Genomic DNA, 24023 nt, shown 5'->3' on the forward strand with positions numbered 1-24023 from the left:
AGCAGATAGCTTTCCCACCTTCATAAAGTCAACAGGCTGGAGCATAAGGTGGCCACTGCTGCATCCACACGACTCCTGAGACTCCCAGAGAATGCAGCATTTGCTCGTTAAGGGAACAAAATGGGCTTGGTTGTGTAACTGTCTGCACAATGCCTTTCAACTCAAGTATCTCTAGAATAATAACCAAATTTTTACTTTACACTTCAAAACTACTAATATCTATATATTTAAACTTCCGACCTCCTGTACTGATAAACATTAATTGAAACCGTGATTACAGAATTCTGGTCCTAACCTCAAATTCTCACAACAGCCAAAGTACCCTGTGACCATTTCATCCATTTCATCCTGTGGAACCTTCAGAACTTGGCTTTAAACTTGAGTCTACCGAGACTAAACCAGAAACAATTATTCAGGAACCCTCATTAAATGGTGCCATTAATTCATCCAAGATTTAAAGCACAATGCCATGTTAGCATGAAACTATTATAGCTCAGGACCCCTGTGTTTCACAGCTTAGAAAACATAGCCTTTTGTATACCCAAGCGACAGCAGAGGCTGGACTAGACTTAGTTCTAACTAACTCCCTAATTAAACTTAAAGACAGTTTTTATAACTGTATTGTGGAACTCTTTAGAGAGAACACATTTTATACCAGATAAAGATTTCAGGTTACATAAACGTTAAATTAGTTTTGAGCATCAATAAAAAGGTCATTCTAAAACTGACTAATACTTGGCAATATAGAGCATTTGTGTGTTCACCATTCTTACACAGGCCTTCCTTACTCCTCACTGTTACCCTGCTGAAACACCAATGGACTGGTCCACCCAGGAAGGTTAAGTGACCTGGGAAAGGACTCGCGGTCTAGGTGCATTTTCTTAGTGTATATAACTATTTGGGGCTCTAAATTATTAAACTGATTCATTCCAATACATAAGAATACTGGAACTGAGAAAAATATCACCCACAGGACATTTTAAGTTGTTATGTGTGTACCTGCCAATACCCAGAGGTACATACTCCAAACGACTTGTTTCAGAGACCTGTTGCACAATTCAGTCAGCTATGTCATGTCACAATGCACACCAAAGCTGAAGGAAGCTTTTTAAAGCTAACGTCATATTGATCAAGAATGCATGCCTGCACTCACTAAGGCCGCAACCCAGACAGAACGCCACAAACTTCAAGGCCAGCAAGTTTGTTACCTATTTACAACAGAAACAATGACTGTTGGATGGACTTTACTCACTGTAGTTAAAGGTGCAAAGTTGACTTCCACTAAATTAAAAATACTTCACCAGTCCAGTCACTGACCACTAAGTTTTAAGAAAGTTAGCAGAGTTCAACCTATGAATATGCTGAAGATAACAGCACTGAACAATCCGTTGAAAGGAATTCTATGAAGGTAGTTACGTCAGTGATTTCCTTACAGTCTGACCTACTCTCACCAGAAAGTCACTGTTACTTTTCCCTTTTGTGACAGATCTTACTCTTCAGCCCAACGTAGCTTCTGACCACACCCGCCCTTTCTCTGTACATGAGCCATCAGGTCTGGCTTTTAGCAGTATCGTTTTAATGCTCCAAAGCTTACTTCAGAAGCTACATACACTCTCTTGCCTCTAAGTTACATTATACTTTCATGTCACTTGTGTGCCCAGAAACAACTCCCTAACTGTAAATAAAGTTTCATTTCCTTGTGTGTTATCTAAGAAGTAGAGAGTCAGGGTTTTCATACGTGTAAGCAGAACATTTAACAAGTGCTTAAAGACCCTACCAAATATTGTTAGTTTGTGTGTATATGCTTTCCATAGCTGTTTCACTACCATTACTATTCTTAAATACTGTGCCATGGAACACAAAATATAAAGCCCATTCTGTTTTCAATAGAACACTGGTATAGTATTCAATTCTTTCTGAGACTTACAAACTTTTAGAAACAGACTTTTATTCCTTGCTTGTTCTGTATTTAAACAGTGCTTTTGATTAAATTCTAGTAATGAAAAAATATAATTTGGTAAAAAAATTTTATTGCTGATTAAAAATAATCCACAAAGATTCCTTTATATATATAAGCCATCCATTTTTATCATAATTCCTTAAGAAAATAAAATTGAGAATAAACTAACTCCAAATATCAAACTGCAAAACAAAATGGATGCTAAACTCATGCCTCTGTGCTGGGCTGAACAGCCTCCTGTCTCTGGAAAAGATGATATATCACTGCTGAGTGCATTCCTTTACAGAGCTTGGTTTCCAAATAAATATATTAAAAGCTCTAGAAGAAAAAGTTAACAACACTTAAGGCAACCAAGCATGGCAATTTTTCATGGGTCCCTTTGGTAGCTTTTTCTTCAGTTTCTTTCTGGGTTGCCTAGTCCTGTTTTTCAATTATTATCCCTTTATTAGATTTATTTTAAAAACAACTGCCATATTGAGATAAAATGAAGACGTCTCCATTTGAAGAAAGTATGATTGAAAGACTTCACAAAATGTTGAGTGCTTACCAAGAAGTTGTGTAATCTCTAACCCAGCCTAGAAATGTTTACTCAGTCAATGCAGGTGTGACTCAAGGATCCTATGACCCCAGTACCCAGGAGGTAGATTCAAGTATCAGGAGTTTCATGGTAAGACCCAGCTACCTGACAGGCTGTCTCAGATAACCAAAGATCATCTCGAAAAGTACCCTGGACAAACTGAAAGTGGAAACTGAACTTTATTTTCTCAAATTATCTTTTGCTATCTAATGCCCAACTCTCCCCAATTCCTTCCTACTCCACACTGTCTGTAGTTTCTAAATTCTGCTTCTGCTACAATGGATCTTTCATTTCATCTGCAAGACCACTGACAGGATGGAAAAATGGGCTGAATTTTTACAGCTTTCGACCCAAGAGATAAAATTAAACTTGGCTTAGCATATTAAGGGCAAAAACCCCTTTTCTTCAGAGCTCAAGCATATCACTTATTTTTATGAAACTGAAAATCCAGATCTTTGTTAAAAAAATTAAATGCAGAGCTTTTTATATTAGGAATATGTGCATACTTACAATTTCCCCCTATGTTAAAAAAGTTTTAGAAGAAAAAACCAAAATTGTCTATTAATTCTTTACGTGGGAGTGGTAACACTACTATATATCAGGCCAGACCGAAGGTGAGACAAGGCAGGATTATCAGACTGTTGAGTCTCGTTAGAATCCTATAAATCTAGAGTTGGATTATGATAGATTTCTACCAGTCTTAACAGTGTGGCTAATATCAACGTGGTATCACTTGCATTCCAATTTCTTCAACTATCCCAGTCAACCCAGGACACAGGCTAAGTCTCCACTCCTCATAAATAATGGCCTGTTCCCTATGCCCTCAGGAAAAGGAACTCCACTTTGTCAAACACCACTTTAAAAACAACCAGTTAAGACCTGCAAATATGTTTCCATACAAGAAAACTGTGAAGTCTCCATTTTAATCGTGTAAGTCACCTGTAACAAACCCATCTAATAGAGCTAATCTCTTTGGAAAGGTACCCTTCAATTATAAGTAAAATTGGAGTTGTCCAAGTATTATAATGAAATTACATATTCAAGAGATGCTAAATGGTAACAGGTCATCCACGTCTCATTTGTTTGATAAACTTTTGTCTTTTTTTAGTCCCCACTGCTTCACTGCTCCTCATGAAGTTACTGTTGTTTCCCTGGACTTTAAAATTTAAGGTGACTAAATACAAAATTTCCATTAACTGTTACCCCTCCCCCACAGGGCTTCACTGTAGCTTTAGAGCCTGTTCTGGAACTAGATCTTGTAGACCAGGCTGGCCTCAAACTCAGAGATCTGCCTGCCTCTGCCTACTGAGTGCTGGGAATAAAGGTGTGTGTGCCACCACTGCCCAATTTAACTATTAATTTTTGACTTAGCAAGTTGCTACTTATTACACTGAACCAATTGAAACATTTAATCCCCAACATTTACAATTTAGTCAAATGTTTCAAGCACTACAATCGTTATTTTTTAGTTCTACATTAAAAAAGGCTTTATATGGAGTAATGATGTTTTGCCACCACCCCCCCAAAAGAAGGGGGTGTCGTCATTTATGTTATTTTGTTCCTTAAAAAATTAAGCATACCTAATTAGGCCAACACATTCATCTTTTTTTTTTTTAAAGGTACTGGAGATGGACCTAGGGCCTTAATACACGGTAACATTCTATCACTAAAGCAGGGAGGGCCCTAGTCCTTTGCTTTTGTATCCATTTGAAGATAGGGTCTTGATAAATTCCCTGGGCTGGTCTCGGCCTGATTACAGATTTGTGTTACCAGGTTTACAGCTTTATTCAGAGTAAGAGTACACTAAGAAGTTATGCTCTCAGAGCTAGATTTCTAAACTGATACGGTGGCTGTCACTTACTTAATCCCAGCATCCAGGAGGCTGAGGATGGAGGACAGTGTATTTAAGGCAAGCCTGGGCTACACAGTCAGATCAAGACCTAGATTTCTTTAATCACAAAAATATTATAAAGGCAACAATTATATCCTTAGATAGATACATGCCATACTACAATTCTGTGGATGTATTTTTTCTTATCATGAAATGCTTTCTTATTCAGCAGTGAGAAACCACTCTCATCTAAACCTGTTTTGTCTAATTAGAATCCTATTAGTCCATGAAGTTGGATTTGATAACTAAATCCTATTTCTAATAGTCTCAAGACGGACACTAAATTAAGATGACATACCCTTTTCTAAACTCCACAGTCAATTTAGGTTCTAGGCTATAGGAGCTGGTAGGAGGCACATGCCCCATGGCTGAACTTTAACTCTTCTTTTTGCAAGTACAAAAGATTAACTCCAAATTACATCATGTTTCGTATTCTTCAGTACTGCACAACATACTATTTCCAACACTGTGACTTACAGAGCCTGTCACCAGTGGCTGGACACAACACTGTGGAGTAGTTTGTTTACCAAGGATTTCATCTTTCTCTAGCAAGAGACCTAGGCTTACTCTTACACAGTTTTGGTTGGCTGTGACTTGAAAAATTCTAAACAGATGATGGAAAAAGAAATATCTAACAAAAGATACCCCATATCTAACAAAAGTTGTACCTTCACCTGTTAAAGCCCAGTGACAGTCACTGCATATCACCAATACTGTCTCAGGGAACAAATTATCTGTAAATGCTAACATGCACGGACAGACCCTTCGGTTGAACTCAGATCTTTTTAGGTTGTAGCTCTAGGGACTGCCCAAAAGACTCAGAGAAGAAAGACCTAACTCAGCTTCTAAAGTGTACTGTTGTGGGTATTGCGCTTGCCTAATTAATGATTTCCACCTCCAATGCACAAGAGCTACAAATTAATTCCTCAAGCAGGGTAACACCAGCACCCCGATAGTATCTGTAAAACTAACATGGAGAAACAAAAATAAAACAAAAAGACAAGATTCTGCAGTCACAAGTACTTTAATTTTTTTGAAAGAAAAAAGACAAATAGCTTATTTTAAAAATAAACAAATGGCACCATTCTACTCTAAGTTGATACAGGTCAAAATCAGAGCACTGCTCTCACAGACAGTAACCTGCTGAGAAGTCGGAACACTACCCCGCACATCTCAACTACTGCATACACTTAGCACTCGCTGGGACCCTCCTCCCCAAAGTCACATTTGACTACCAAAACTATTTTACTTTAAAAGGTTAAACAACCCAAGCAGTTTAAAGAGTTTTATTTTGAAAAACATTACAGAGAATAGAAAATTCTTACAGTGCCAACAGAAGTTATTACAGTACAATTTCCACAACAAAATTGGAACATACAAGTCCATGGGAATCCTCGACTTCCTTGAACTGTCAACACACTGCACCCTGTATAAGAGGCTGGACCTGGAAACCAACGTATGCAATTCCTTAGAATCAGAGGGCATCACGTTATAATGTTAAAAAAAGATCTGGGGGAAATGAGAGGAAGATTCTCTTGTCTCGGGGTCCGGACCCAATTTCTACAGCAAAGTAAAGGCCACGGCTATAGTAAATCGTCTATTATTAGCTGTATAAACAATCAAACTACTGCAGCCCACCCGTTGGGTTATCTGTGAAGAATTCATTGAACTTTAGCTCTTCCAAAATTTCAGATTTTAACAGTTATTGAACCAGGTCTTCTCCAACCTAAATTTAACTTACAAACAACTAAAAAGTTGCAGGCTTTAAAAGAGAGCTACGCATCGTAAACAAATCTGCAACACTGTCTCAAAGTAGGTGATGGTGGTGGTGGTGGGGGGACAGTATTGTTTTCTTTTCCCCTCCGTATTGTAAGCAAATCTGCAACACTGTCTCAAAGTAAGTGGGGGCGTTGTTTTGATTTCTAGCCGCCGGGATAACCAGGATAACCAGCCCTGCGTGGGGAAGCAAGAGCACACTGCGAGCTGTAGCCTCTCTAAAAGTAAAGGCGTCTGTGCAAACAAGGCGCCCCCTCCGCAGGTACTTGCAAAAAGGGGAGAGACTCGGTCAACAGGACAGACCCGTCGCAGGCTCCACGTGCTGGCGCGCCCCGAGCCTGCGCCCGCAGCCGCGCCACCCAGCGCCGGCTCCGGAGCGCCACCCAGCGGCCCGACGGGGACCTGCAGGCGCGGCCCACTCCCGGCGCGCTGCACCCCCACCGCCGCCCAGCCCGCTTCCCTCTCCGGATGCACAAGGCCCAACCCAAGAACTGAGACCACAAAATGGCTGCCGGCGGCTTCGTCACGTGACCCCTTTGTGCCTTTCGGGCCCCCGAACTCCGCGGGACCCGGGTACCGGCGGCCGAGGGCGGCGCAAGGCCTTCGAGGGGGCCCCGCCGGGCCGCAGCGGCCCGGGACCGAGCACCGGGGAGGCGGGGGACCGGCCCGGCCGGCGACCGAGAGTCGGCGGCGGAGAGAAGATGGCGGCCATTTTGTGTGGGTCTGCTGCTCCGCCGCCGCCGCGGGCAGCGGAGGGCGCGAGCCTGGCGGCGGGTCGGACAGGGGAGTTAACACGTACCGACTCCTCTTCCTTCTCCATTCCGGTGGGCATCTGCGGCACGGCCCGGTTTATCGAGGCGTATTCGTGCAGGTCGGGCAGATCCTCACAGCGGAAGACCGGCAGCGGCTTCGAGGCGTCCAGCGCCCGCGCCCGAAACGACAGTTTACTCATCTCAGGCGCAGCAGATACCTCTCCGCTCTGGGGAAACGGCCCCGGCCAGCGGGATCATGGAGAACCGGGGTTGCGGTCTCCACTCGCCTGCCGCGGCCGGGGACTTGGGGGCGGAGCGCAAGCCCGCCGTCCGGGCCCTGACACCAGCCGGGAGGGTGGGAGGCTGTGCCGCTCCGCGCCTCGCTCGCTCGCTCTCTTCAATACGCCATGGCCAACATGGCGGACATTAAAACTCCACTGTGCGCTCTTCAGCCAACCCCAGCCATTCCCCACACTGCATCGCGCAGCGGCGCGGGCACGCGCGGGGGGAGCGCGGGCTCGAGCGGGCGCCGGCGCGGCACGGAGCGCGCGTCCTGCCAACCCCCGGCCCGCCGGCCGCCGGCCTCGCCTGCCTCGCCTGCCTCGCCTGCTTCGCCGGCTCCGCCCGGCCTTCTCGCGCCGCCCTGCGCGCTCCTCCGACGGGCGAAGGTGCGCCGGGCTCTCGGCGCCCCGCGGGCCCTGGAAAGGCCGCCGCCACGAGCGGCCGGGATGCTCGGGCCTGCGTCCCGGGCACGGGCACCTGTCACCGCGGAGCTTGCCGCGCGGGGCGAGCGCAGCGCAGTGCGGGAGGTCCAGGAACTTGGAAATAAAAATGCACGCGAAACCACAAGCTTACTCTTAAGTCAAACAAACTTTGAGTTATAATTCTGATCAGGTTTTGCATCAAATCACTGGTCAATCTCCCACCCACTCATATATTCAGTTGCAAAGTAGTTTTTTCCAAGCCTACATTTTATTCACCCCCTTTAGTTTAATTGAAGCAAACAGAATAATTACCCCAAATTGTAACAATCTTTGGTGAAACAGTTTGCAAATCCCAAAGCCAATCCAATATTGCTAGCTCGCTTGAGCATTTCTGCTGTATTAGAAAAACGTTACTTCAATGTAGCCGTAGGTTCACACGCTTACCATCTGTTCTCTGGGAAACTTTGTAAAATCGAATCAAAGACCTGTGGCGGTTCGGTGGCCACACCAGGAACGGGAGAGTAAAAGTTAATTTATTGAAAAAAAGGTGTTGATAAGACTTCTAATATTTGGTTTGTATTATACATGAAAATAAGCACCCAGATACCTCTTTTTAGTGAGATATTTTATAAACCGGGAAAGCTGTTAGGGTGAATTTTAAAAGTTTGGCGGCAAAATTCCAAATGTTCATCACAATTTTAAAAACGTGTTCTAAGTCTGCTTTCGTCCCTGAGGGCTACATAGTAAAAATAATCACCATACTTAAATACAGGGTTTGATATGAACTGTTAATTAGTTTAGCGTGCACAGGCAATCTCTCTTAGGTTTGATTCTATGTAACATTAATTAAGACCTTTGTCCTAAAAGAACATGCTTTGTTACACCAGACCCGGGCAAGCGGACAAGCAGAATACAGACTGCAGTTCTCCAAGATTATCCTAAAACTCCAATACTGACAACTCATTTCTGGGAGGCAGTGGGACTTTCACCTGCCTTTCCTCCAGCATCTGGGTTGGCTAACTGCCTCTCCCGAGGAGTTAGGATGAAAACCAATGCTTATTATTGGAACTGGAAGAAGTAGTCTGCACCTAGGGTGAGGCTCTAAGTATTCACAAAAGGTTTGGGAGATGATATCCCAGTGAGATCATGTAGTTAAGCATGCGTTATGGAAGGGGAGAAGAGAGGGAGGGATAGACAGATCTCAGAGCCATGGAGACCATACCACATTCCGGGAACCCAAAGAACTGCCGGATTCACCGTGAAACACAACTCCTGTATTTAGCTAGGTTCAACAGTTAGGGAAACATTGGCTAAACATTATGGTAGCAGTCCCCAGGCCTTTAATATTAGGCTACTAAAAATCCTAGTCAGAGAATTTATAGTTGGGAAACATAAGATTTTAGAAGACAAAATAGTGTCTACTGACTGAGCCAAGGAAATAAATTATTTAATCTTCACCCTTGGTAGCATGCACGAGGGCCTGGGTTCCAATCCCAGCAACACAAAACAGACTGCCAAGCAGCTTGTGGCTATATGCTGTCCACCTCCTACACCATAAGTAATGGGCATGGCTGAGATAATCTCTTTGTTTTCTAGAAACTCTCAAATCATCCACGACCAACTTAGATCTACATGCAAATCAGTGTGCCCTTTACATGCAACATGCCTGCTAAGGAGCACTTGTTTTCCAACCAGTCCTCCATCCACCTCCTTGTACCCTGTAATCCAAGTCCAGGTCCTTCTCGGTGTCCCAGCACCCTGGAGTTCCACTCCTCTGCTACATTCATTCCATACATCCTTGTCCTGAGAAGCAGGACACTGAGGAAGCCTCAGATCTAATCTTTTTAGCTCTCCTACTCAAAGATTCCTTAGGAAAAACCATGGGCCCCTATCTTTAACATTTTAGTCCATTTTTCACTTAAACCTCCATCTTTTTCTAAGTATCTCCAACAAAAGTGATATGAAATTCTCAATGCTGCAAAAATGTATACTAGTGCCATATGATGAATATACTTAATTTTCCTCAAATGGAAACATCTTTGAAAAGAGATTTGTCATCAAAAGAGCTATAATCCATATCACAAATAGATACTAAAGAGGTGATAATGGGCTATCTCTGTAGGGGACACAAACGTGTCAGCACAGCAGAAGAAAGCAGTCAGGGCAGGTGTGGTACCCCCGGGATTCCAGCACTCAGAAGGCCGAAGCAGGAGCTATCCTCCCGTGTTGCAATCAGCGTGGACTATGTAGGGGACCCTGTCCAAAACAAGAACCAAACAAGCAAGCCAGCAACTCTCTCTTTCTCTGTAGGTGTGGCAGCAGACAAGCTGAGCAAACATCATAGATGGCAGTATGGGACTTGATTCTGAAAGATGCCAAGGGGAATGACACAGTAGAAGAAAGAAAGGTATTAGTGGAGGAGCTGAGCTGTATGAACAGGACGGTGGGAGGAGTGATTGCCAGGTACTCGGGAAAATGGAAGAGTTACTCAGCTAGGGAATAGCAGGAGGCACCCACAACAATCTTGTTACAAAAGTAACAAGTACAAGTGGTGGGCATTTGAAAGATAGTATCAAAGTAGAAAGTAAAGAGATACTTATCTCTTTGGAGTGGGCTTGCAGGTGCTCTTGCTGTTTGTTCTCAGATAGGGTCTTTTTTTTTTTTTTTTTTTTTTTTTGGTTTTTCGAGACAGGGTTTCTCTGTGGCTTTGGAGCCTGTCCTGGAACTCGCTCTGTAGACCAGGCTGGTCTCGAACTCACAGAGATCCGCCTGCCTCTGCCTCCCGAGTGCTGGGATTAAAGGCGTGCGCCACCATCGCCCGGCTCAGATAGGGTCTTGATATGAAGTTTAGGCTGGCCTGGAACTCACAATCCTCCTCCCTCTGCCTCATCAGTGCTAAGATACAAGTGTTAGAGGTCTATCCATCGCCCCCCACATCCCACCACGAGATGCAAGGTTTAATCAATGGAAATAATAATTACTTATAATATTGTCACCCTGATATTATGAACATAGTTCAAAATGTGCCTTTAGCAGGGCTTCACAGTACACACCACAGGTCAAGTTGCCTGAAACCCAAATTCTACTTCATGTCCTTTTTACCCAAGTCATGTGTTTGTAATTGCTCCATATTTTGCCCATAAGGAAAGCTTAAGTTGGTTTTAGGATGCAAGTCAAGACCTCCTGTAATGCTGCTCACATTACTCCCCATTATTACCCAAGTCAAGCTCGTCCCTGTTGAGTCTCATCAACTCCAGCAATCAGCATAGCTCTCCTATCTCCAGGTTTTGACTCATGCTTTTAGACCTTCTTGACCAGCGCGAGACTACCTTCAGAAATCCTATCTTACAACAGTGTCTTGAAGATTGAACAAAACAATCCACGAAAACATTTAGAATGGTCCCTGGCCACAGAGCACAGTCTGTAGATTCAAGTTATTGCACTTGATGGCACTGAGAATAGAAGTAATGACCTCGCACGCCCAGTGTTCTGTGCTCAGCTTCAGATATCATCCTCAGCCCTGTTTCTCTTTTGTTTTGTTTCTTTGCCTGTTTTTTTTAAAAAGATGTTTTCCCTACATACTCAGGCTGGTGTGAACTACTCTCCATCCTTTTGTCTCTGCTTTCAAGTGCTACTAAGAAAAATTTTATTATCCTTCAAAATCCAACTCAATATCACCTCCTCCATTAAACTGACAACTTAATTCATCTAAACTCTACTTTTCTAATCTGAAAACCAAACAAGGAATTAGATAAACTCAAAGATCCTTAAGCCTACATGAACCTTGCATTTTCTGAAGTCAACTCCACTTTGATCAGCAAGAATAATGCCCACCGCTTACTGCGCACTCACCACACTCTTGGCAGTAATACTCCACTCCTTCCAAGCTATCCCTACTCGATGTGTCTGCTGGGTTAGAAATGCAGGGGAGCTGCCCACTGTCACAAAGCTGGTGAGAGACACTACAGAGGCTAGAACAGAATCTCTACTATCTTGATTTTAGAGGGGCAGTCTCAGAAAAAAGACTGAAGTGGGGAGGGAGAACATAAAATGGGAAGGAGGGATAGTAGGGTGCAAAGAACATGCTGGGTATTGTTCTTTAGGAAGGTGGAAGAGATATGGACACGTTTGCACTAAAAGCAAAGAATGGTTACAGATGGACTAACTTTAGGACAATCTTCTCAATTATAAGGAGGAAGACATAAAAGCAGCAATGGAGAGTAATACAAAGAGTTAAATTCTTTGATAGGACAACAAGATTAAATATCACAATAGCAGGTTAGTTAGCAGGAGTCCAGCTTCCTCGTTCCTGTAAGCACTTAATATTTATTTACCAAATATTTGATTTAGAGTTAGGGCAAAGCACTCTGTGCTAGAAAAATAAGAAAATGCAGTATGTATAAGCTCTCAAAGGGAGATGCTACTTTTGCATGCAATTGGGGAAATAGGAAAATAATATCTTTAAATATGGATGGACTAAACGAGAAAGGAGGCAGTATTGGATGAACATGCTTTTATTTAAGGCAACAATTTCCCTTAACTTGTTGTTTTTAATTTTCACAATAAGCCACAAAGAAATGACAGTAAATAATTCTTCCAACTAATACTTAGCAAAATTTAGTCTGAGTACCCTGTATGATAAGTTGGGTTTTTTTTTAACCTAGAAAATGCTAGAAAGTTAATACTACAGTTTATATTGCAATATATTTACTAAAGTATCAATCAATCTACATGCTGAGTTATCTACATTGTGATTTATGCCTACAATTTAAAAACTTTATGAAGTGATCTCACCAATATGGACATTTAAAAAAAATCTCATCCAGCCTATCTTATTATGTAAACTACATTCTAAAGTCACAGAAAACCCACTTAACACCACTGCAGATTTTGTCAAATCAGAACTTCTACCCCTCTAAGGGTAAGTGAGTTTGACAGTCTTCAGTTCCTACAGGCAGGCAACTGAGACCCTGATTGCATTCTAATGAGGTGTTTACCTAGAATAGCTGGAGAAGGGTGGAAAGCCAGAGGCGGAAACCACTGACACTTGAGCGTGAACGGCAGCAACTTAGTGTTTAGCTGAGAAACCAGAATTCTTTTCTAAGTCATGGATCTGAACAACTAGGTGGCCCAGAAGAATAAAATTCCATATAGAAAAATATTTTAAAATGTAAGAATTAAACTATGTTCAAAATATCTAGCAGAGTGTATCTCACACGAGTTGTGTTAATTACTGTTGACTCACTCAGCCCACTAGGGTGCTCACAAGAGGCTTGGGGTCCAGGAAGGACCATGAGTCAGAGCAGGGGGAAGACTGAGCTTCAGAGGACAAGCTTTGGGTTCCATTTCCCAAGGAACACACCTGTGAGTCAGTCAGGCACAGTTGGCACAGGAGGGGTGACGGAGTGAAATCTGAAGGAACAAAAAAGCCGCCAATAAAATCATGCCCTAGTGAGTGATCAGACAGGGGTCTGGACGGGTGGGAGATGAGAGGCAGTGGAGAAAGCCAGGTCGCACGGAACTGCTACTGCTTCTGCAATAGGATGGAATGTTTTCTAGTGTCTTTGTAACCCTGGGTACAGGACTGTCTTTCTTGTCATCAAATAAGTTAACTTTAGCAAAATAGAGTGCTGTTCTCCACTGTGTTTGTTTTGACTGACACTGTGAGTAATGTCGCCTGCATATACCCTCTGCATCCAGTTCCTTGTCCTTTCCACAGGAGGGAAGAGAGAGGTAAGATTGCAGGTGTCAGATGTGAGTCACACAGCAGAGGATGGAGCCCCAGGGAACACCAAGAGTCCAGAGAGCAGGGGAAGAAGAGCCTGGGGACAAGCTGAGCTCATCGGGAGAACAAAGGAAGGAGACTGTCATCAGAGAGCAGAGGGCAAATGTCAACTCCTTTCCAAGTGCTGTTCTATAATGATTTTCTTCAATTTTTATGTTTTTCTCTAGTGTTGGAGGGAAGTGCCATGTATAGATCAGAGGAGAACTTGTCAGGACTCTCTCCGCCTTTGGATTCTGGGCACTGAACTAGGTTGTCAAGCTGGGAAGCAGACACTCTCACCCACTGAACCATCTCCTGCCCCCACCCCCCCCCATTTAGACTTTTGTACTTTGTTATCACAGGCTCAAGCATTTGAACACTTGGGCTCAGCTAGTGACACTGTTTTGGGAAATAGCAGAATTTTCGGGGTCTAGCTGGCAGGCATAATTCGGGACTGTTTGAGGATTCTCCACTAGAGAGGCTCTCTGCTTCTGGATGGCGCCACATAACCAGCTCCTGCAACCATGAATCAGCCATGCCTTTGCCACAAGACTGACCTTTCCCTCTCAACTGTTCTTCCCCTAAGTGTTCTGTCTGCTATTCTGTCATAGCAACAAGAAAAATAACTGATTCATTCACCTACCAAAGAACTGGAAGGGAAATATCGATTCAGGTTGAGGCCCTAGCCCACAGTTCTCATGGCATTTACCCTCATGACATTTCTTGCATTAAAGGGGTGCATTCCATACATGCATGCATTGTATATCCTCCTTCTGGGTCCAAAAATGCAGGCGCTACTGCACCAAACACCCATCTGCCTCTGGGAATTGCAGATGGAGACAGAATCCATATCCAGATCTGACTTCCTGATAGGAGTTTCCCAAACATGGGACACATAGGCCCAAAGCCTAGACAAGCAGGGCTGTGTTCACACCTTGAGATGTGGTAATATATTTTTTTAATCCATTTATTCACAAGGTTAACATTTTGGTATTTTCATTTCTGCCAATCTTTTTGGGCTTGCTTTGTTAGTTTTTGGTTTTACTTTTTCTTGTTTTACATTGTCAGAACAACACTACGTATTCTTGATAACACTACTGCTATCTGCTTCATGGCCTTTGTACCTTCATACAATTTGAGGATGTCCCATTATTACTAAATATTCTTTTAAAAGTATTTGATTATTTTTCAGATAGGATCTCACTGTGTATCCCAAGCTGGCCTCAAACTGCTACCTCTTGCCACAGTATCCCACTCTGGCTAACTATGTTCAGTCTCGTATATACCATATGTACCACAGTTTTCTTAAGCATTAGCCTCTTAAGAGACCCTTCTCATACACTGACTCTTATTTACTATAAAGAACACATATAAGACCAGGTGGTGGTGGCACATGCCTTTAATCCCAGTACGCAGGAGGCAGAGGTAGGAGGATCTCTGAGAGTTCAAGGCCAGTCTGGGCTACATAGTGAGTTTCAGGACAGCCAGGACTGTAGAGAGAAACCCTGTCTCAACAGACAAACACATATAATCTCAACAGAACACTTGTAAAAATGACTTAAAATTTTCATGGTTTAAGACAGAAAAGATTGAATGTGTGATTCTTTGAATAAAGATGATTCTGTATCTATAAAAATTAAGGTTGACAACAGCTCTTTATCTTGAATAGCTGGGCAAAAACCCCTTGGTCTTAAATACTAACGTGTCTTTCCAGATATTAACTTGGCATTTTCCAAAAGTATGTTTTTATAATATACCAGTCCAGATACTCTGAGATAAAAGCTACATATAGTTATATATATGCCAGCAGGGACTGGATGGGTAGCTCCATGACAACACTTGACTAGCATGCTAAAGACCCTGGTTCCATCCTTGGCTCTAAAGAAATAAAAGAACACATGAAAATTAGTACGGACCACACCTTGCCCTTTAAAAAGCTGTGGGTTCATGATGTATAGGCTCAGAGGCAGCCTGCAGAAAGAAATGCAGACTACAACGTATCTCAAATGTCTCTGAATATACCTATAGCACACTTTGGCAAATTCTAGTCAAGAGAACTCAAGAAAATAAAATTTCTAACCACATTATGCATCTAATTATCTAAGATGCCTGATATACAAACTTCAAAAAACCTTGAAAACCTATATAGTCATAAAGTATTATATTTATTACCATTGATTAATATTTTTTTAATATTTTATTTTTATGTTTAGTTATGTGTGTTATGTGCGTGTACTCAGGTGCACAGGTGCCCATGGAAGTGTGAAGAATGCATAGACGGCCTGAAGTTAGAGTTAGGGTGCCTGTGAGCCACCCCACAAGGGAAGTGGGAACTGAACGGGGTCCTCTGCAAGAGCAGCAGGTGTTTGTAACTGCTGAGCGCCAAGACATTTAAACAAAGAACGAGACAGAATTCCTACTGGAGCAGATCGCTACACTCCACACTCTGTATCTAAAAGAGTTCAACTGTATTTAAGCCTCAGCACTTCTCAAACGGAACTCGGATGGGAAATTGCTTCACTCTAATCTAAGCCCTTGGAGCTCATTCCAAAAGCCAAGAATCATAAACCTATCAGTAAGGCTGCTCCAAGGCTTTGATGACATACTTCATGCAAAAGAGTGACCGAGCAAGCTTTATTTATTTGTTTTGCTGAGACAAGGTCTCCTCACTGTGTAGACCAGGTTAGCCTAGAACTTTATCATACAGCCCAGGTTGGCTTCAAACTAGTGATCTTCCTGCTTCAGCAGTCCCAAGGCTGAGATTACAGGTGTGTGTCCCAGTGCCCACCTTCACAGACTCCTTTTTTTCTGGGGCCGGGGGGTTGAGACAGGGTTTCCCAGCAGCTATAGAGCTAGTCCTGAACTTGCTCTGTAGAGACCAGACTGGACTCGAACTCACGGAGACCCTCCTATGCGCCACCACCACCTATCATTTTTAAAGGACATCTGTATTGTACCCATTTTACTTCCGCAGCTTTCATTCCTTGTCGCTGCTCTTCTCCTAGTTACTACAGTGGGAACCATCTCTCCAAATTCCAAAGTCCATACCAACGTAAGGAAGAGCAGATGAGTCAACTCAATGTCAACATGGTAACTGGGAAGTAAGGGCACACAGCCCTCAGAATAACACAGCAGAGCATAAATCCATGCCCCGCTCAGTCCCACAATTAATCACAGAGGACTTAGTTGCTAGAGAGATTCCCTCACCCATTTCCCTTTCATATGAAATCTTTAAAACAATTTTAGAGAACGTCTAAATCAAGCTCATTATTACATAAATGCTGGGCTGGATTTATACTAACCTTTTCAGCTATTCAGTCCTTTCTCTTGAAGAAAACTGTAAATTCTAGACCTTAAACATAAATTGCAAATTTTAAGCCTCTCTCTTCTCTTTCTTGCACCCTTCATGCTTCTCTCCCTCCCCTCCCCATCAGTTTCTGTCCCTCTGTCTCACTCACTAAGGATGGAACCCATGGCATTGTGCCTGTTAGGCATTCTGTACTCCAGCAAGAGTTAGTTCCTGGATGCAACCTCTTATTTGAGGCAATATTAATGCACACGTACTTTTCTGCACCAGATTTGGGGAAATACCATGCTTGCACTGTGCCTTTCTAGTGCTCCTTTGTCATAACACAACTCTCTTGGTCTTTGTTTTCTTGAGTTATTCCAATGCTTTTCCCAGATCACTGAAAGCTCACAATCTATGGAAAGAGCCATGTTCTGAAGTTAATGAACTGGGAACAGATGCTACAAAATTGTCTTGCTTCAAATTCTTAATTCTCAGTAGGAATAAAAGAATAATTTTATGTAAGTATAAAAGAAGAGCATGGGGCTGAAGAGATGGCTCAGTGGTTATGAACATGGGGCCAGTCTTTCAGAGGACCAATGGTTCATACATTAACAGGTTTGTGAGGAAGGGCTCTGTTGTAAGCGAATGCTCTTCCTCCCTCTCCCTGTGCTGCCTGACAGCCATGAGGTAAGCAGCTTAGTTCCATCACACACTCACTGCCATAATGTCATGCTTCGACATAGGCCTAGTGACCACTGAGTCAAGCTCGATTCTCAGCATCCACATGATGGTTCAAAACCACCCCAAACACCACTCAAGTGATCTGACTCCCTCTTCTGACCTTTTCAGGCACGGCATGCATGTAGTGCAGAGATATATGAGCAGGCAAAATACTCACACAAAAAAAAAACAGAGAAAACCATGTTTAAAAGAGCATGATTTCATGATATGACCTCCTCCTGCTGTGTTTCAATGACTTATCTTAAGTAGTAGAGGGCATTTCCAGCCACGTGACGTTCTTGTAGAACTGACGCAAGAATAAGCTAAAACTTAGTCTTTAAAGTCCTACCTTTCTTGTCTCGTGGTTATCCATGAGCATCTTCTTTTAAAGCTGCCAGTCAGCTGTGTGATTTCCTCCCCCTCCCTGTGTTGCTGGGCACCAAACCTACAGCCTGATTCATGCCACCCTCCTGCGTGACCACCGAGCTACCCATACCCATAGCCTCATTCTTTCCTCAGTCTCTTGGGTCTCCCTGAAAAGGCTGAATTCTTGGGGGTGATGCTAGTCTCCTGCAGTTAGCAGAAAAAAAATGACATATAAAAAATTAAATACAGGTGCTGGAGAGATGGCTCAGAGGTTAAGAGCATTGCCTGCTCTTCCAAAGGTCCCGAGTTCAATTCCCAGCAACCACATGGTGGCTCACAACCATCTGTAATGAGTTCCGGTGCTCTCTTCTGGCCTGCAGACATACACACAGACAGAATATTGTATACATAATAAATAAATTTAAAAAATGAAATACAGAGGAAGCTAAGCACAGAGAATTCTTTGAGAAGCCATGCCCACGTTCTCAAACACACCTTTCTGTCTTCGAGTACCTCTTTCTTCTAACCCTTGTGTTTTTCTTTTAATAAAATCTCCAACTCTAGTTCACTAAAACAGAAGAAAAGCTAATCAAAGACGTTCAGGTGCCAGTGAGGCAGCCCTGTGGGTGGAGGGCGTGGCCATGGGAGCGAGATGACCTAAGCTCCACCCTGGGAACCCACATAAAGGCAAAGGCGGGAACCAGCTTTCCAAAGGTCAGGACACAACCCCCACCACACACACATACACAATAATAATGAGTAAAACATTTAAAAAGCTTTTGAGATAATATGTGATTTGTAATGAAACTATGCCTTCAGTATTTGCTATTAGTATGTATATCTACATGATGGGCAAAGACTAGTTTAGAGTTTTAATCCTCCAGAATCAGGAATTTCAGTGACTGAGTCAAGGGAGAGGGTGCCTTAGGAGCCCCTAATACTTGACAACAGTCAAAAGGGTTTTTCTTTTTCTTTTCTTTCTTTCTTTCTTTTTTTTTTTTTTTTTGCCTTCATCACTAGGGATGAAAATCAGGGCCTCTTGCATGCTAAGTACTCATCCTGCCCCACAGAAGGTTCCTGTAGCACAGCTGGATGTAGCTTTGCACTGTGTGTGCAAATGTGATGTAGGGATCCAAGCAACTCACAAACACATCTTTAACACTAGAGAAGAAGGATGTGGGGTTAATATGAAGAAAATGACAAAGACCTTATAATAAAAGCTGACACGGAAATGATTAAAAAAAATTGTCTAGCCGGGTGATGGTGGCGCACGCCTTTAATCCCAGCACTCGGGAGGCAGAGGCTGGCGGATCTCTGTGAGTTCGAGACCAGCCTGGTCTACAGAGCTAGTTCCAGGACAGGCTCCAAAGCCACAGAGAAACCCTGTCTCGAAAAACCAAAAAAAAAAAAAAAAAAAAAAAAAAAAATTGTCTAAGGAGGGAAAAAAATCTGCAACTAGTGCAATATTCTTCCCAAAAAAGGATGGAGAATTTCCTTGTAATAGGTTGAGAAAACAATTAACACAATAGAAACCAACAACAGCGATGTAAACACTTCACCCATTTTAAGTGTTACATGTATAAAGAATCAATTTAAATCTTCACAAAAAAGCTTGATTATGTCTTATATAATAAGATGTTCTGATCCTTTTTTTTTTTTTTGTTTACCAAGCCCTACCCCATGCCAACATATTTGTATGACAACCAGGGGAGAGAGAACAAAGGAAAAGATGTTTTTGACCTTGTTAAATTTATTTCCTGTTCACATAAACAGGCTACACTATTTTATACCCTATTTTGAAAGGTATAGTTTGTTGTCTTTATGCTTCCAGATTACAAAATTATTTATCAAAATAAAACACGAGCAAAAGTTATTTACTTATATCTAGCTTAGGCAAAATGTATATTTGTTGTTTCTGGTTCTCTTTAAATTTAGAAATCAGTATTCAATAATCACAGAGTAGTAGGGCACTAATTGATTTGGACTTTAAAAGAGTTAAATATGAAGCATTCCAATACACAGAGAAAGGTGTAACACAGAAACATGGTGCAGAATGCAAAGCAAGCCTGCAGAGATGACAGCCTCCAAACCTAGGCAGGGTGCTGAGAATCATGGGGGAATGGAGAGGGATGAGGGCACTGGCTGAGGTGACTCCTGGGCCTGATGTGGTGCAGGGAGAGAACTGCATGCAAATATGCGGGTGCTCCTGCGCGTACGTGCACACACAAATAAATAGGTTTATAAAATAATTTTTAAAGGTATATGAGGAAACTTTCATTCTTTTATAGCTAAAATCACTAATTAGTCAAACATTTAAAAAATTAGCACGGGTGAATCTTAGTGGTAGTATCTGAATAAATTTACTGCAGACAATTTTAAATGTAGATATTATGAGAAGTTTCACTCAAAGTCCAACAAATGGCAACCCCAGTGGCACATGATCATCGTCAGTACACTCTAGGAAGCTGAGGGCTGAAGAAACTGAGTTTGAGGCCAGTCTGGGCTACAAAGTGAGATGCTGTATAAAACAGTCAAGAATAACTCTAAAAACTTGCACAGTTACATGTTTGAAAATTTAGAATTCTATGTACTTATGTAAAATAATATGTACATTCAAATTTAAAAGTGAATTATTCGTTTGGGTTTAAGGCAGATTCTCATGCAATTCAAGTTCGCTTGAGCCTCTGGGGGTCGCACCTCTTCTGTGATTGAAGTTACGTGACCACACATCTGGTTCAATTCATTATTAATAAAACCTGCAGTTTAATTTTCAGAGTTACTGTGCCCATTCAGTTTTTTTTAACAGTGTAGCTGAATATTGGGAAAATGAAAGATCTGGGGCTGGAGAGGTGGCTCATCTGTTAAGAGAGCGCTCTGCCCTTCCAGAAGACTTGATTACAGTTCCCAGCACCCACAGCTGATAGTTTACAAGCACAGGTTAACTCCACTTTTATGGGACTGGTCGCCCTCTTCTGACCAATAAGAGAAATTGCATTCACATGTGCACCCCTCCCACCAAATACATGTATACATAAAAAGAAAATAAAACTGATTTTAAAAGACAAAATCTTAGAATCACATAAATGTGTGCTGCAGCGGAAACACACGTGTGTGAAGCTTTTGGTTCCCACGCACAGGATGCGTTCTGTTCTCTAAGGTAATATCTATGTTGTGCTGCAGCTGAAACACACGTGTGTGAAGCTTTTGGTTCCCATGCACAGGATGCGTTCTGTTCTCTAAGGTAATATCTATGTTGCTCTGCCATTAGTCAATGGCACAGTTAAGCTAATATTTTACTACCTGTGAATTTTTATTCACTTGGGGAAAAAGGCTGTTGTATTAGAAATAAACTCGGGGCTGGAGAGATGGCTCAGAGGGTAAGAACACTGGCTCTTCCAGATATTCTGAGTTCAATTCCTAGCAACCACACGGTGGCTCAGAGCCATCTATAATAGTATCTGGTGCCCTCTTTGGGTGTAACACCCGATTCTGTGTCACCCTCTTGGTACAGTTCGTGCGCCACTGTTTCGTACGCGAGTTGGGCAGGGCCTGGACATTGAAAGAACACCCAAGAGACCTAGGTCATTTGACAGGAGATCAGCCGAATGCCATTTATTTAACTTTGGGGAAACCCTTTTAAACCTCGCTGCTACACAAGGAATTCCCCCAAGGCAGATGGAAATTGCCACACCCAAGATGGAGTAAACAATGCCCTACCGCAATCACCAGGCAGGGCAGAGGGAGCACAGGAACAAACAGGATGTTTTAGCTGGCTGACCAGAAACTGTCCTCAAGATGAACCCCAGGAGCAGGGGTCGACCCGGGCCCTACATTTTGGCATGTAGGCATACATGCCGGCAGAACATTGTGGATTATAAAAAATAAATAAATAAATCTTTAAAAAAAGACCTATTTTTTTAAAAAAGAAATATAAACTCACAGTTGACAAGAAATGGTAGGGAAACAACCTACAAATTCTATCAACTTTTTGGAGCCCTCACGCTGCCCCTGCTGCCCTGTGCCTGTGTTTAGTCTTCCCACCTCTTTACTCTTCCATCAAAACTGGCCAGAGATGGAGACTGGAAGCTTCCCAGCCCACGGCCAGTGGCGAGCAGATGGCAATGCATACAGGCTCTCCTCTGTCACTACCATTTTGTGGGTTCACATTTGGACTGTTCTGGGGGCACTGAGTTCTCTCCATTGCCCAAGTACACCACACTGTTTTCTAGTTCTTTCCAGAGGCGTTGTGTCTCTGTCTTACCTATGTTCATGTTGCTTTCTTTACTTGGCATGTCCTCTTGTCAATTTCTGCAGGTACAAAGTCTACACAGCCCACAGGGCTCCAGGCAAAGCTGCCTTCTCTAGAGCTGACCCCATGCCCAAATCCTGCCCTTTCTGTTTTCTCTTTAAACCTCAGGTTGTTGTTGTTTTTTTTTTTAATGTAGTAGTAGTTCAGTAAAGATTTGCTTAATAGGTGAAAAGGAAATAATACAGAAATTCTTGAAAAGTCTGTTTCATTTGCTGACAGTGAGTGTGTGTGTGTTTGAGTGTGTGTGTGTGTGAGTGTGTGTGTGTGTGGGGGGTGTGTGTGTGTGGGTGTGTGAGTGTGTGTGTGGGTGTGTGTGAGTGTGTGGGGTGTGTGTGGGTGTGTGTGAGTGAGTGTGTGTGTGGGTGTGTGAGTGTGTGTGTGGGGGTGTGTGTGAGTGAGTGAGTGTGTGTGTGGGTGTGTGTGAGTGAGTGAGTGTGTGTGTGGGTGTGTGTGTGGGTGTGAGTGAGTGAGTGTGTGTGTGGGTGTGGGTGTGAGTGAGTGAGTGTGTGTGTGGGTGTGTGTGAGTGAGTGTGTGTGGGGGTGTGAGTGTGTGTGGGGGGTGTGTGGGGGGGTGTGAGTGTGTGTGGGGTGTGTGTGTGGGGGGGTGTGAGTGAGTGTGTGTGTGTGAGTGTGTGTGGGTGTGTGGGGGGTGTGTGTGTGGGTGTGTGTGAGTGTGTGTGGGGGGGTGTGAGTGAGTGTGTGAGTGTGTGTGTGTGTGAGTGTGTGTGGGGTGTGTGTGGGTATGTGTTTGGGTGTGTGTGGGTGTGTGTGTGTGGTTGTGTGTGTGTGTGTGTGAGTGTGTGGGGTGTGTGAGTGTGTGGGGTGTGTGTGGGTGTGTGAGTGTGTGTGGGGTGTGTGAGTGTGTGGGGTGTGTGTGTGGGTGTGTGTGGGTGTGTGAGTGTGTGTGTGAGTATGTGTGGGTGGGTGTGTAAGTGTGGGTGGGTGGGTGTGGGGGTGTGTGAGTGTGTGTGTGTGTGGGGGGGTGTGTGTGGGGTGTGGGTGTGTGTGAGTGAGTGTGGGGGGGGTGGAGGGGGTGGGGTGCTTGCATATAAGTCTGTGCATGTGAGCATCTGAGAGTGCACATGCAGAGGCCACAGAAATACGTTGAATGTCTTCCTTGATCACTCTCCATCTTAATGACTTGAGACAGGGTCTCTAGCTAAACAAGAACTCGCCTTTTGGGCGAGGCTGGCTGGCTCAACCTGTCTCCAACACCCAACACTGAGGTTAGAGGCACCTACAGCCTTTTCATCTGAGTGGGAGGAATCTGAACCCGTCTCATGCTTACTACACAAGTGCTCTTACCCATGGAACCATCTTCCGAGACCATCCCAGGAGCCGTTCCAATACTGAAAACTCGTGTTTAAAAGAGGCGGTGGGGGTGAGGGTGGGGACTGGGCTCGACCCAGGCTCTGCATAGGAAGGATGGCAAGTGCTCTACCACTAAGCTAAGTTCTCAGATGTGGGCTGATCTTCTAGTGCCCATCTTATTTCCTAGAGTTGGGATCTCAAGTTTCCTAGTTATTAAAGGTTTGGTCGCACAGTGGTGCTCTGGGGAGATGGGAGATTGGGCCAAGTGGGAGGACTTTAGATCATGGGGTAGGATCCCTACCCTTACTACATGGCACCCCACACAGTGATGGGACCAGAACTCTCTAAAACTCTTTGACTTTACAAGTTAATTATCTTCGATGATTTGTTACATGATTAAGGAAAAGCATGGAAAGAGTTTTGACATCTGCAATCAGAAAGCGAGTTCACAGAATGTATTGAGAGCTTACTGCGGGCCAGTAGTAGGCTTGGGTGCTCCAAATGCTTTAACTCACTGTTCTCACATTGCTAACATGAGGTAGCAACACCACCTGTCACAGGAAACTGAGGGTCGGGGTGATATCTGACTGGCCTGACATAATCC

General features: G+C 43.4%; 1 protein-coding gene across 4 annotated transcripts in view; it reads right to left on the reverse strand.

The window, feature by feature from the left end:
* Nucleotides 1-24023, reverse strand: part of Epc1 (enhancer of polycomb homolog 1) — a 101195-nt gene that overhangs the window by 66452 nt on the left and 10720 nt on the right. The window contains exons 1-2 of one of the 4 annotated variants that reach the window (XM_041641504.1): nt 7004-7513; nt 5447-5872 (exon numbers count right to left, since the gene is read on the reverse strand). The exons of 1 other annotated variant lie outside the window; for it this stretch is intronic. In XM_041641504.1, the coding sequence (XP_041497438.1) occupies nt 5840-5872; nt 7004-7156 (186 nt within the window). In that variant the 5' untranslated portion in view covers nt 7157-7513 and the 3' untranslated portion in view covers nt 5447-5839. Of the gene's footprint in view, nt 1-5446; nt 5873-7003; nt 7514-24023 lie in introns of those variants that run through there. 2 more of the 4 variants (XM_041641500.1, XM_041641502.1) reach the window with 2 other exon arrangements.

The sequence above is a fragment of the Microtus oregoni genome, unplaced genomic scaffold (genome assembly GCF_018167655.1).
Source record: "Microtus oregoni isolate MIOR12 unplaced genomic scaffold, Mior012 000070F_ref0000104, whole genome shotgun sequence".
Taxonomy (NCBI): Eukaryota; Metazoa; Chordata; class Mammalia; order Rodentia; family Cricetidae; genus Microtus; species Microtus oregoni.